The sequence below is a fragment of the Lissotriton helveticus genome, chromosome 11 (assembly GCF_964261635.1).
Source record: "Lissotriton helveticus chromosome 11, aLisHel1.1, whole genome shotgun sequence".
In the NCBI taxonomy this organism is placed as follows: domain Eukaryota; kingdom Metazoa; phylum Chordata; class Amphibia; order Caudata; family Salamandridae; genus Lissotriton; species Lissotriton helveticus.
The window spans coordinates 916,730,665-916,744,765 of NC_136072.1; the positions used below are offsets into that span (position 1 = coordinate 916,730,665).

A 14,101-nucleotide genomic window follows, 5' to 3' on the forward strand; every position below is an offset into this window, starting at 1 on the left:
AGCCAGGAGGCCAACGACACGGCGCTTCGCCCAGCCACACTTCAAGGGAAGTGTGGCTAACCCAGGTATGGGACCGTATCGTGGGCTGGGCGGGTAGAAGAGGTTTTAAACCTCCGTAGTGCACTCGCCTCCGATAACCTATCACTGAATCCCTTCCCTATACTACACCCCGACACTTCGTTATTAGCTTTGTGCACGAGTGCAGTCCTCACCCCCTTCCCCTGAACACCCTCTGTGACCCAGAGCCTTTGCCGGAGTTCTGCGTTCTCTTCTCTTTTCCATGCGCTCCGAGACCGACTAGCAAGACGGACGCGACTACAGCACCCAGAAGTCCACGGGAGAGAGGAAAACCCACGGGTGACTGCGGGAAAGAGAAGAGCTCCCCAGTCCGACGAGTCACAGAACCTCCACTGCCCTATTACAGGAACCTTCCACAGCGCAAGCGACTGTTAAAAAAAATAAAGCCTGCTTTACCAGCACCCCCCCCCCCCCCCCCCGAGTACTTGTTTCCCTTGATCCCGCCACAGAGTTGCACATATGCTCTTCCTATTGTGGTCACCTAACTGGTTTTATATGGGCATGAGCTGAATTCTAATGTCCCGGTCGGTAGAACGATTAGAAAATAAGATTGGCATGTTCCCCCTCAGTAGTTCATATTTTAACCAGGTAATGTAGAAAGAAAACACTAAGTGTGCTCTACAGCTGTCCTGGTGACCCCTGATTGAGAAAAACAAAGGCCATATTTAAATGAATAACGATGATTTCATATAAAGTTCTATTTCAGAACAATGTTGGGGCTTTGCAGAATGTTAAATTGTGAACAGATGGCTATATTTGTCTGCTGGAATTAAAAGGTAGCAACATTGCCTCTGCCCCAATAAATTCTGCGCAGCCTTTTACCCTTTCAGACAGGTAGTGCTCTATGGAAGATCCGCTCTTGAAAGGGGCCTGGCAGGCTCGGAGTGAAAGAGAAACAAAAGTTTTTCTTTGGTTTCTCTTCACTTCTGAGTCAGCCCGTGTCAGCTCACAGCAGCTCAAAGCAAGCTGCACCTGCATCTGCTTTACAAGAGACACACACCCTGGACAAACAAGCTGAGCCCCCCTTCAAATATAGAAGAATAAGGCCCCCCACACAGCGGGGATTGTGGGGGTGTCCATTACGCCACTGATCTGTCCACCGTCCTATTCATCAGTGAGAAACAGCAGGGCTTTGACTAGATGCCCTATAAGGGAGCAAGGGCTCAGATGTGGCTGGTCTAGGCTGCAAGACTTCCATCAGGATATTTGTCTTAACCTCAACTGAGGGACGTTGTAGGTCCAAGACCTCAGATGCTCATGGAATTACCACTGTAAAGGATGCCCTCTCTTCTGTGAGAATTTCAAGTGGCTAGTCTAACCATGTAGCAGGCGGAGTATTGCACCCACTCGCCACTTGTAAATCTATATACAAAATCATCATCATAACGAGGCTCTAAACCATTCCCATCATCACCAGCTCTGGATGGCAGCATGCTTTGGTGAGAATCAAAGCCAAAAAGACAATGGAGCCTCTAAAGGCAATTCTGCCTAGCATAGGATCAGAGTCAGGCTGAATGGCAACTGGTTGCACTTCAGCAAATTCATAGGGTCACATTGGTTGGGAATATGCGGATATTACTTTGAGGTCGTACATCAGAATCAGCTCCAAGATCCTCCTCAGGTGATGCCAGTATTGGTACTGGCATTGACAATGAAGAGATTGCCGTAGGTTGTGGAGCCGGGGTGGAAATCTGTACCAAGGGCATCGGACAGCACTAAGTACGGATCCACATGTGGTAACCTGAGTGAGGGAGACTGCGAAGGCACATCAGGGGGATCCAGAAGAAAGTCAAGTATCTGAACCATGGTCTCCTGGTGTCAATTCGCTTTGGCATCGTCGATGGTCCGTGGAATTCATGTCACACTGGAACCAACTGTGCAAAAAGTTCCACAACGGGAGATCTGGAAGGAGTCCAATAATCACTAGAACGCCCTCACACCTTTTTGGTACAGAGTGGCAGGATGGGATCAAATCCTGCTTCGCTTTCTTGACTGGACTTTGCCAATTTTTACGTATCAGATGACTCCAATCGCAAAGTTGACCTCTCGCAGGAGCAGAAGCGATCTTGGGAGCTGGAGTGAGTCTGTGCACTCAATTAAGGGCAGCACTAATGAAAAACCTGCGACTTCTTTTTGTGCTCAGTGATTTACAGCTTCGCTTATTGGTCCCGGATCGCCTTTGGGTGCATGAGGCACATTTGTCACAGTAGTCTAATCTTGCCCCAAGCTCAAACACCAGAGACACAACTTGTGCAGGTCAGCAACCGATAAGGGTTTTCTGCATTTGCATCATGGTTTGAAACCAGCATCTTAGGAGTGGACATAGTTCTCTAGCACACACCTCTTTTAGGAGTTGCCACAGACCTGTCGGAATTGGGAGCAAATCTCTGGATCTACGTTGCAAGACGCAGAAAGAAAGGAACAGACAACAGCGTGTAGGGTTGGTGCTTCTATGTGGCTTTGCTTCATCACTTTCAGGGTTAGTGCAAAGCCACATGGCGCTTACTAGCAGCACAAAGGAGCATTACTAGTGAAAGCTTTCCGGATCCAGTCTGGTACCCAGGGAGTATTCGAAGGTGATGAATCTGCAGTTAGACTATCCTTTTTGTGGCGTATAGATGGTAAAATGAAACTCTACGACTTCTGATGAATACTTCTGTCAAACAGTAATAATACTTGGAAAAAAGGTAAGGAGAATGGTATATTTATAGAAAAAACAGCAAAAAAACATGACCTTACTGTGAGAAAAAGCTTGCTAAAGAAAATTAGACATCCATACATGGTGAGTTAATATATATATGTTTTAAAATAACAATAACAATAGTTGCAGCCATTGTGCGAGTGGTTAGAGATGATTGGCCACCTGATGACCAATGGTGATATTGCTATGCTCAGGATTGTGCGCTTTGCCCTAACTACCAACTGCGTCTTCTACATTTCAAGAAACTGCATTGGCTATATCGTACGCCAGTGAGGCTACATAAAGCAAGCCTAATTGAAGATGCGCAATGCATGCGATATGCAACTGCCTGTGCTAGCTTCTTACGCCTCGCGGGGCACAGCCCAGACATGAGGCAATTTTGGGATGCAGTATTGAGGCGCTAGAAACAATTGTGGGAGGCGTACTGGAGCATTCTCCGCAAGTCACGCTATTAGGATATGTCAAGGACGTGTCGCCGGAGGTACGCAGACTTACTGCAATGCTACTCCAGGCGAGTGATGCTGTGCGTGGCGGACTGGCTCAGAGATTCAGCATTTTGACAGGAGCAAACAAATCACTACTGGGAACTGATGCCGGCACATGCCCGCCCCAAAGACATGTGCCCCCCCCCTTAGCGGAGTATTTACGGGCCCAAACTAACTTGGAAGAAGCTGCAACTGCTAGCAGCGATGTGGATCTGGGGGGCGGCTTGCGAGGTGGAATGGACCCACCTAGAGTGGCCATTGGGGTCTGAGAGGGTGAGAGAATGAATGTTAGACTGCGTTCTAGATAACCCTGTTGGAATGCCATGGTTACCATACTTCCCTCCCCCCTTTTTTCCCTCCCTACCCTTTTCCTCTTTGTTGACGCACTGTACTAAATGACAATGCAAATTATTTGTAAGCATGTAGCCTTGACCAAAGTCTGAATTGCTATTGCTATACACTATACTGTCATTTCTTGTTTGAAACATAACAATAAGAATTAATTTTAAAAAATGTGATGGACCATGTTGCATTTTTAAGCTGTGGTCCAAGTCCTTTCTTCTCTGCTTGGCCTACTCCCTGGAGACTGCGATATCTACATGTTAAGAGTGCTTCCGTTTGAGTCAACACTGAATGGTGAAAGTGAGGTCCTTTTTGCATTGGGCCAGGTCTGCTCACACGCGCAAAGTCTGCTCCAGTTCTCGGTGACTGCCTGCCCCTTAGTGGACAAGTGAATGACAACTGACAGCAACAAAACCCAGGAGTAAAATAGACACATAATAGGGCTTGTGAAGAGCTAAGATATGGGAGATTATGTCAAAATTGGAGAAGATGGTCACAAACCAGGAAGACAATTCTATGAGGAAGACTCAGGGACTTTCTCGGGTTGCTGATCAACATGAGAACAATCTACACGACATGGAGGAAAGGTCGCAACTATGTGAGATTATTGGATTTGTCAGATGGCATAAGAGCAGCTACCTGGAAGTTTGCATCGAGAGACGCATACAACAGATGCGTTATTCTCACTAAAAAACAGCATTAGAACTCTTGGTTATTCATTGTCCACTACTCGCTTACTCAGTAACATCTGCTGCAGTCCGCCTCCACGAAATAGTGATTACGTTATATGACCTGCCAGTTCTCCATTGCAAGCAAAGATGGTGAATGTATGGATCAAGGTGGCAAACTATACTTTTATCTATATTCTTACCCAAGGTGTCTGATTCAGGTATGTGATATGATGGAAATAGAAAAAAGCTCAAAGCAGACAGAAATGTTTTTCTACAGCGTTTTTCAACATTACAGCATCAACCATCTTAAGTTTGTCTTTCCCTATATACATTGGATGCCCACTTTACATTTTTCGCCCTGAATTTGGGGGGAGGGAAAGCTTGGTAAACAACTGATCAGAAGCAGCACATCAAGCAGCATATACTCTAATTCTTCAGGTGGGGGAAGGTTGAAACTGCACACTTTTAGAAGAAGCACTTGGAGAACATAATATTAGACCTTCCTTTTAATTACTCTGGTAGAGATTTATGCATCCTTATTAAAGATAAACTACAAAGAAAGGTAATTTCCTAAAGGGAAGATATAAAAGTCAGATGTGTACAGATTATTGTTCCATTTATGGAAAATGGTGCACAGATTCAAAGTTTATGGCACCAACCGTGATGGTCCCCATGTTCTACACAACCTTTACTGCGGACCCCTTGAACGGTAATGCAGACAAGTGGTTTGGGGATTTTAATACTAAATGCCTGCAGGGCTCAAAGAAAGTTGTTAGGCTGTGCAACTATACTTTTTACACCCGGTCACACACATTTTGTACTGCCAGAGCACCCAAATTACCCACATTATATTGGGCTAAATGTCAGAAAGCAACCAGACCGTGCAGCGGAGAGTACGAGGTTTCAGACAGATCAACACACATTTCTTGATCCCTCAACAGTTCGTCCTAGTCCTTCCAGAAATCCTGGAAGGAAAGCAGAGGCTAATGCACGCTTTGAAGCAAAATGTGGGCACTGGTTAGCCATAACTAACCACCTGTGCTCACAAAGCAGGATTAATTCCAGCATAGTCTATTCAGTACTTCTACTTTGTCCGATCTTGGATGGAGACTCTGCACTTGTCCGTAGATACGTAGACCAGTGAACGGACTCTGCTTTTTGCTATAACCCTGCCTCAAGGCCAGAGCGAGGACTAGCAACTGCTGGAGCCTTCCTGCTCCCTACCTTCCTTGGAAGAAACGGGCCACAGCCCACTCTGGAGCTAGGGGGAACTAAATTGCATTGTGTAGATTATCCTATATGTGGTATTTAGTTCTAGTGTGTGTTAAACTACTTTTTTTCTCAGTCGAGAACTAAGTTGGACAATCATGTGTTACACTAATATGTGTCTGTGTAGTACTGAGCTCGAGCTCCCCCACACTAACTGCCCGAGAAGCCTTGACTTCTTGCCATCACAGAAAGTATTGCAGAACAGGACTACAACAGAAAAGCAGAAGGGTCCACTATCTGACCTTACCAATGACACTAGAAGAGGGGAAAGAGGTCCACGGGTAAACATAGGATTCGGCCAGTGTTAGTTAAAGTTGATTCATAAGATGCTTATTGTTGCTAGTAATATGCATGTGATTTAGATTAGTTTTGGCTTTTTCTACGAAATTCACATTTAGAGGAATATTAGAAGCTTTGCAGCAAAAACGCACTCCCTGTTTTCTCAAATTTGAGCAGATTCAGGCTGTTCTTGGAAGCTATCATCAGAACAAGTTGGATGGTCGGGTATTTACCTTTTAAAACGTTATATAAAAACTGTATAACTTTTCACTTAAATGCAGTGTGCCTTTAACGTTGTCACTTCCTATCAAGCCAGGGTAGGCACAGCTCTCAAAACAGCTCCCCATAGCTGCATTTCTAGATGTCAATGACAAAGCTAAGGCTGTAAATGGCTATAAAAACCTCTGTCCTGAAATGCTCGTTTGGTTTTTAAAATGGGACTGTGAACCACATCTCTAATATAAAACGAACCATTAGTCTCGAAGAAAAAAACACAAAAATCATGAAATGTCAGACACTGTTGACAGCAGTTACCCGTCTCTGGTTCACCATCACAAGCATTTAAGCCCCAAGCAAGTCTATTTGGAGTAACAATGTGGTCTCTGTTTTCAAGACAGAAAGGCATGGGTGCTGTAAAAACGATGCCCTGGGATCTGTAGTGATATACTTGAATCTAGAATCCACAGCCCTGCTGCAACACACTCCTTTAACATGCACCACGAAGTAGTAACAGATCAGTTCCACTCTTTCAACCAGAATACTCCTTCAATCACTCACTGAATGAATCTTTGGCTTTTGATCCTGTACATCGCTCCACTGATATTCTGCTAGGTTTCATGTGCATATATGTAAAAACAAATTGGAAAATACATGTACAATACGTGTGGCAGGTTTAAACGTCTCAGCTTTACATTAAGAAGGAATAAGCATGTATTTAACTAACCTCAGAGTAACTCTGGAATAGATCAATCTAAAACTTGATTTATGATACAGACACCGTGGTTGTCACGAACTTCTCCACTCCACAAGTTAAACAAGTACTCTTGTCCATTACAGAAACTTGAGTGAGTTAGTAGCTGCAGTCAGCAGCCCAACAAACGATGAAGTCCTTTCAGAACAGTTAAAGGGCCACACAGAGCAATGCAAAGTACTACTAGCAGTCAACAAATGTACCAGAGAAGGGACAGCTTACACTGGATCTTGTACAAGCCCCTTGTCTCCCTCTTTGCCAGCAGAGTAGAATGAGCATCCTTTCGTGGGTCCACCTTGTGCACAAACAAGGATCGAAACCAGCTGCCTTCATTTTCACTGGAGTACCCCCTGAAAAATAATTATCAAAATAATCAACAAAAAGAGGCCAGGCAGCCAGGAATGATAAACACAGTAAGGAATTACACAACAAAACGATAATTTCCTTTTCCTTTGACATTCCTTGATATCCGCTCATCTGACATTATGGACAAGGCCTGATACTGCATACTCCCGATAGTGACGACTATACACACACAGAGACCATGTATTCATTTCTAAGGTCTAAATAACCTGTACATGATGCTTGACAATGTCAATAAAAATACATTGAAAAAAGAAAACTAACACACACCAATACATACAGAAACAGCTCATCTTTTTTTGTGTTCAATAATTTTATTAAGATTTTAAAAAGATAAAAACAGTTCGGTACAGTTCATAATGATACCAGTATGAAGAATAAGGAAAAATCCACAAGTTCATCGGAAGATGACAATAATAGCCAATAAATTGCGTAGAGCAAAAATGACAATCAAGAAATAGAGTGGCACTATTGAATCATAGGAACCCATGGGTGGCATCATTATTAAGAAAACAGAAAGATAAAGGAGAAAAAGAAAAGGAAAGATGACAGAAGACAAAAGAAGAAAGAAGGAAGAAGAAAGAAGGAAAACAGTTCATCTTTAAAATCGAAAAGCAGAAGTGTCCTAACCTCTGCTAAGACACAAAAAAGAGACAACCAAGTGTTCCATAAGGTTATAGGGTTCCATATGTATATAGGACGGATCATTACATTGCAAATTTGTAGGTACGTTTTTAAATACTTTTTCATGTGAATGTATGACAATACATATATGTGTATTTTGCCGGGTCAGAGGAGATTCCATGCAATAAAATGCCTTTGAATTCAGCATTCTTAGTGTGAGCGCTCTTACTTCCGGAACAGGGTTTTCTTTGCATATACGGATATATATATATATATATATATATATATACACATACATACATACATACATACATAGATATACACACACACACACACACACACAAATACAAAATATTTATTTTATTTATATATCCACGTTAGTCTGGTTATCCCCCACTTTAATTTTAACATATATTTTATATATTTTCCAACCAATACCTGTTCTAGCAATACAAAACAAGCTCCGATAAGCACAGGACACAGTTATAAACCACTTTAGTTTTATTCCAGTAAAACAGTCATTGTGACGCGTTTCGGCCGAGGCACCGACCTTTCTCACACATAGCAAGCGCCATACTGCATTCATTATTGTGACCACTGCGCCTTTGGCCTGGTCACCCCCTCGCTCCTCACCTCTCCTGCCCCAGAGCCTCCTGCTGCCTGAACACTTCGCCGCTGAGAGCCGACGCCGTTGCGGCGCCCCAGCCGCCGCTGGGCCGCCCACTTTGCCTGCTCCCGTTTTTCCCGCCGCTTCCTGCCTGCGGACCCCCCCCCCACGCCAGACGATTGGACCAGACGATCCCGCCTCCCAGCTGACCCGCCCTCCCGGCTCCCTTCTTATGACGCCCCCTCAGCGACCGCGCAGCGGGAGCACCGAATGAGCGCCGAAGGTGCGCCAAAGGTAAGCCCGTCTGCGCCCGTCCGCGCCTGCACCGCGCCCAGTGCCAGGACCCCTGGCCCCCACCGACGGAAGCCGACCCGACGGACCTATGACGCCACCAAACTCATCGCACTCAACACCGGCCGAACCCCGGGTTGCTACCGAGCCACACCCACGGACCCTTCAGCTGCCACTCCTGCAAGTTCACCTGCAACCGGACCCACGCCACACCAGTACCCACCAAGCCGAACGCCAGCAGCACCCACCTGAAGTGCATCCTGCTCAACACCCGCTCCGTCCACAGACACGCCATCGAGCTCTGGAACCTGCTCGACACCACAGCCCCAGACGTCGCCTTCCTCACGGAAACCTGGATTAACGTCTCCTCAGCGCCCGACATAGCCATCGCCATCCCGGACGGCTACAAGATCATCCGGAGGGACCGCGCCAACCAGACAGGAGGAGGCATCGCCATCATCCACAGGAACACCATCCGCATCACGACCAACACCGACGACACCCTCGCACCCGCCGAACACCTGCACTTCCAGATCCTCGTCAACCCCAAGACCACCCTCAGAGGCACCCTCATCTACAGACCCCCGGGACCACGCACACAATTCAACGAGGACATCGCCGATGTCATCAGCCCACACGCCCTCCCCTCCGCCGACTACATCCTCCCCGGGGACCTCAACTTCCACCTGGAGAACAAAAACGACCGCAACACCACCACCCTGCTGGACAACCTCGGCCTCAAGCAGCTGGTGACCACCCCCACCCACTACGCCGGACACACACTCGACCCGGTCTTCTCTTCCAGCAAGGACATCGCCTTCAGCCACGCCACGGGACTCCACTGGACGGACCACAGCTGCGTCCACTTCAGCTTCAGAAGGACCACGCTCCACCATCACCAGCAACAGGTTCCCCGCAGAAGCTGGAACAAGATCACTGCAGACCAGCTCGCTACTTCCCTGAGCAAGAACCCTCCCACCAGCACAACGAACCCCAGCCAAGCGGCCACCAACCTCACGAAATGGATCAGCGACTGCGCAGACGACCTCGCCCCACTTAAGACCCAGCCGAGCAGACCCGGCAGCAAGAAAGCCCCATGGTTTAACGACGAACTCAAGAGCTCCAAGAAGAACTGCAGAGCACTCGAGAAAACCTGGCGCAGAGACCCAACACCGGACAACATGACTGCCCTCAAGCTCGCCACCCGAAAACACCACCAACTGATCCACGCCACCAAGAAAACCGCATTCAAGGAACGACTGGACAACAACGCACACAACAGCAAGGAACTCTTCAACATCGTCAAAGAGCTCTCCAACCCCAATGCCGGAAACAACGACATCACCCCTTCGCAAGACCTCTGCAACTCCCTCGCCTCCTACTTCCACAACAAGATCGCGGACATACACAACAGCTTCAGCACTCAACCGACGCAGGCCGCGACCGAACCACCGCCCCCCACCACCACCCTCCGCGCCTGGACCCCGATCAACACCGAAGACACCATCCGCACGATGAACTCCATCCACTCCGGATCTCAGACAGACCCCTGCCCTCACCACGTCTTCAACAAGGCCGACGCCGTCATCGCACCCCACCTGCGGGACATCATCAACACCTCCTTCGACATCGCCACCTTCCCGGAGAGCTGGAAGCACGCCAAACTCAGCGCTCTACTCAAGAAACCATCAGCCGACCCCACCGACCTCAAGAACTACTGCCCCATCTCGCTACTCCCGTTTCCGGCAAAAGTCATCGAGAAGATCGTCAACAAGCAACTGCCCGCCTTCCTCGAGACGAACGGTTCCCTCGACCTCTCGCAGTCTGGCTTCCGGGCCAACCACAGCACAGAGACCGCCCTGATCGCAGCTACCGATGACATCCGAGCCCTGCTCAACAACAGAGAAACAGCGGCCCTCATCCTCCTGGACCTCTCCGCGGCCTTCGACACTGTCTGCCACCGCACCCTAGTACAGCGCCTCAGCAACGTCGGAATCCAGGAGAAGGCACTGGAGTGGATCATCTCCTTCCTCGCCGGAAGGACACAGAGTCCGCCTCCCCCCGTTCAGATCGGAGGCCACCGAAGTCATCTGCGGCGTTCCTCAAGGCTCCTCGCTCAGCCCAACACTCTTCAACGTATACATGAGCCCCCTCGCAGCCATCGCACGCCAGCACAACCTCAACATCATCTCCTACGCCGACGACACCCAGCTGATCCTCTCCCTCACCAACGACCCCACCACCGCCAGAGCCAACCTGCACGAAGGGATGACAGACGTAGCCAAATGGATGTCGAACAGCCGCCTGAAACTAAACTCGGACAAGACGGAAGTCCTCATCCTGGGATCCTCACCCTCCGCCTGGGACGACTCCTGGTGGCCCCCCGCCCTGGGCAGCGCACCCAAACCAACAGACCACGCACGCAACCTGGGCTTCATCCTGGACTCCTCCCTCTCCATGACCAGACAAGTCAACGCCGTCTCCTCGTCGTGCTTCAACATCCTGCGCATGCTACGTAAGATCTTCCGATGGATCCCCACCGAGACCAGGAAGACGGTCACCCAGGCCCTCGTCTCCAGCCGTCTGGACTACGGCAACTCCCTCTACGCCGGAACCACCGCCAAACTCCAGAAGAGACTCCAGCGGATCCAGAACACCTCAGCACGACTCATCCTAGACATCCCCCGCCGAAGCCACATCTCCGGACACCTGAGAGACCTGCACTGGCTCCCGGTCAACAAGAGAATCACCTTCCGGCTCCTCACCCACGCACACAAAGCCCTACACAACCAAGGCCTAGGATACCTCAACAGCCGCCTCAACTTCTACGCTCCCAAACGCCAGCTTCGATCGACCAGCCACGCCCTCGCCGCCGTCCCCCGCATCCGAAGAGCCACCACAGGAGGAAGGTCCTTCTCCTACCTGGCCGCCAAGACTTGGAACTCCCTTCCGACCCACCTCCGCCTGACCCAAGACCACCTCGCCTTCAGGAAGCAGCTCAAGACCTGGCTGTTCGAGCAGTAGCGGACCCCCTCCCCCCAGCGCCTTGAGACCCTCCGGGTGAGTAGTGCGCTATACAAATGCTTTGATTGATTGATTGATTGATTATTTAAAATGTTAAAGAGTACACGTGATACATGGACATAGAAGAACACTGCCAGGGAGAAAGGGAGGCAAAGAGGGGGAAACGGAGGGCGGAGGGCCGAATGGGATGTGAATGAGCTCACAAGAAAACAGAAGGAGAGAGAAATCGAGAAAGCAAGGAGTGTACAAGAACTCCAAGAGAACGGATGAAGGAAGAAGGCAGGAGTGGCGGGAGGAAACTAAGTGAGCCATGCAAGAATTATTGGGGGGGGGGGGGGGTAGGAAATAAATAAAAGTAGGAGTAGGCTGAGAGGGAAATTGGATGTAAAAAGAGGGAAACAAAAAGAGTCGGAGGAGAAAGTAGCGAGGAAACAGATTTGGAAATGTGGGGTAAGTGCCAAAACTATAACTCGGAGAGAGAAACAAATTAAACAATGGCTGCGGAAGAAAAAGAAATGAGAATGTGAAGGAGCAAAAAAAAATAAAAAAAGGGATAAAGTTAATTAAGAACGCAAAGACGAGGGCTAGAAAGGGGGGGCTGTAGAACAACACAGGGTTATCGCTATAGAATCCAATCAAATAAATCACATTCTGCAGATTATAGATGAGAAGAAATATGGCCCTTCTGCATGTACTTGCCTCGCAGGGTAGTAAAGGTACATTAGGGTCAAGCACATTTGAGAATTAGTGATCTGGGTGTCAGTGGCAGTAAGACAGCTAATCAACTGGCAATCAACTGGTGGAGGAGTTAAGGATCCCAAAGGGGCATATTGGGGCTAGCAGGGTGTTTTAGTAGCGAATAACTACGGGCATATGGTTGCTAATTGGGCACAGCTACTTTGCAGCTCATTGAGTCCATTTTCTATGGAATTAAGAAGGGCCATCCACTTGGATTCTCGGATGTTGAGAATCTGACCAATATTGCTTCCCCTTGGTCCCACTGTCGCATTTTCCAAAACAATCCATTTGAAGCTTTCCGGTGTATGGCCAGTTTGTTTAAAATGTTCCACTTATAATGCGCCAGCCACCTCGCAGCGGATCCGGCTGCAATGTTGTAGTATCCTCGCCTTGATCTTTTGTTGGGTCTGACCTATGTAGATCAGATCACAGGGGCAAACAATTCCATAAATTACATTGTTCGTATTGCATTTGCTGTGCGTCTTCAAGGTGATCTTGTGTTGTTTGTAGCTAAATTCCTTTGTTTGGATCGTATTAGCACAGGCCTTACAATGCCCGCATCTGTGGTGCCCGATGACAGGGGGTAAATTCCAAAGGGACAGAACCGTAGGTGATGTGGGTGGGTCCAAGAATGAACGGACGGCATGGTCCCTGATGCTCTTGGTTTTTTTGAATGAGTGCATGGGTGGCTCTTCCTGTGTGACAAGAGACAGAGACAAGTTTCCAGTGCCTGTTGATAATTCTTTTTATGGCGTTGCTTTTGGTGGAGAATGTGGTAACACAAATCAATCTCTCTTCCGGGATGTTGGCTCTTTCTTGAGGTTGGAGTAAGGATTGACGTGGACTGAACCAAGCTCGTTTCCTTGCCTTCTTCACCAATCTTTTCGAGTAACCACGTTCAATGAGGCAATCTGCCAGAACTTCCGATTCCCTCATATAGTCTTGTTTGAGAGGAACCGGAGGAACTGCCCATAGGGTAGATTGTCCCCAAGGCCTCTGGGGTGATGGCTATTGGACTGAAGGAGTGAATTGTGTTCTGCCGGCTTGCGGTACAACGTCGTCCTCAGATTGTCACCATCAGCGTAGATAGTCAGATCAAGGAAATCAATCTTATTGGCATCAGAATGGAGTGTCAATTTAATGTCATCAGACCTCTGGTTGAGCCAGATGTGGAAAGAGGTTAGCTGGAATTTGTCACCTGTCCAAATTAGAAGGATATTGTCAATATAGCGCATCCATAATCTCACATGCAATATGAAAGGGTTAGAGTTGTTGAAAATGAAATTGCTTTTAAACGCAGCCATAAAGATAATAGCCAGATCCAGGGCGAAGGTTGCCCCCATCGCTACTCCTTTGGTTTGTAGGTAGAAGCAGTTCTGAAAGATGAAAAAGTTCCTCATCATGGCAACCCTCAGTAGTGAAATGGTAAAATCGGTGGGCACGGTAACTGGTGCCTCCCGAAGGTTTAGTGCTGTTGACGTGACATCCAGAGCGGTTTCCTGTGGGATGCTAGTATATAGCGATACATGTCGCAGGTTACCAATAGTTGGTGAGTGGGATCAAAAGGGCGACCATCCACAATGTTAATGGTCTGGGTAGTGTCCCGAAGGTAAGTTTGTGTCTTCTCCGCAATGGGTTTTAAGAAAAAGTCAATATATC

At 48.0% G+C, this 14,101-nt stretch overlaps 1 protein-coding gene across 1 annotated transcript in view; it reads right to left on the bottom strand.

Annotated features, from left to right (window-relative positions):
• Nucleotides 1-14,101, bottom strand: part of NIPSNAP1 (nipsnap homolog 1) — a 244,073-nt gene that overhangs the window by 145,601 nt on the left and 84,371 nt on the right. Inside the window, exon 2 of the mRNA XM_078667188.1 lies at nt 7,018-7,145. Within this exon, the coding sequence (XP_078523314.1) occupies nt 7,018-7,145 (128 nt within the window). The remainder of the gene's footprint in view (nt 1-7,017; nt 7,146-14,101) is intronic.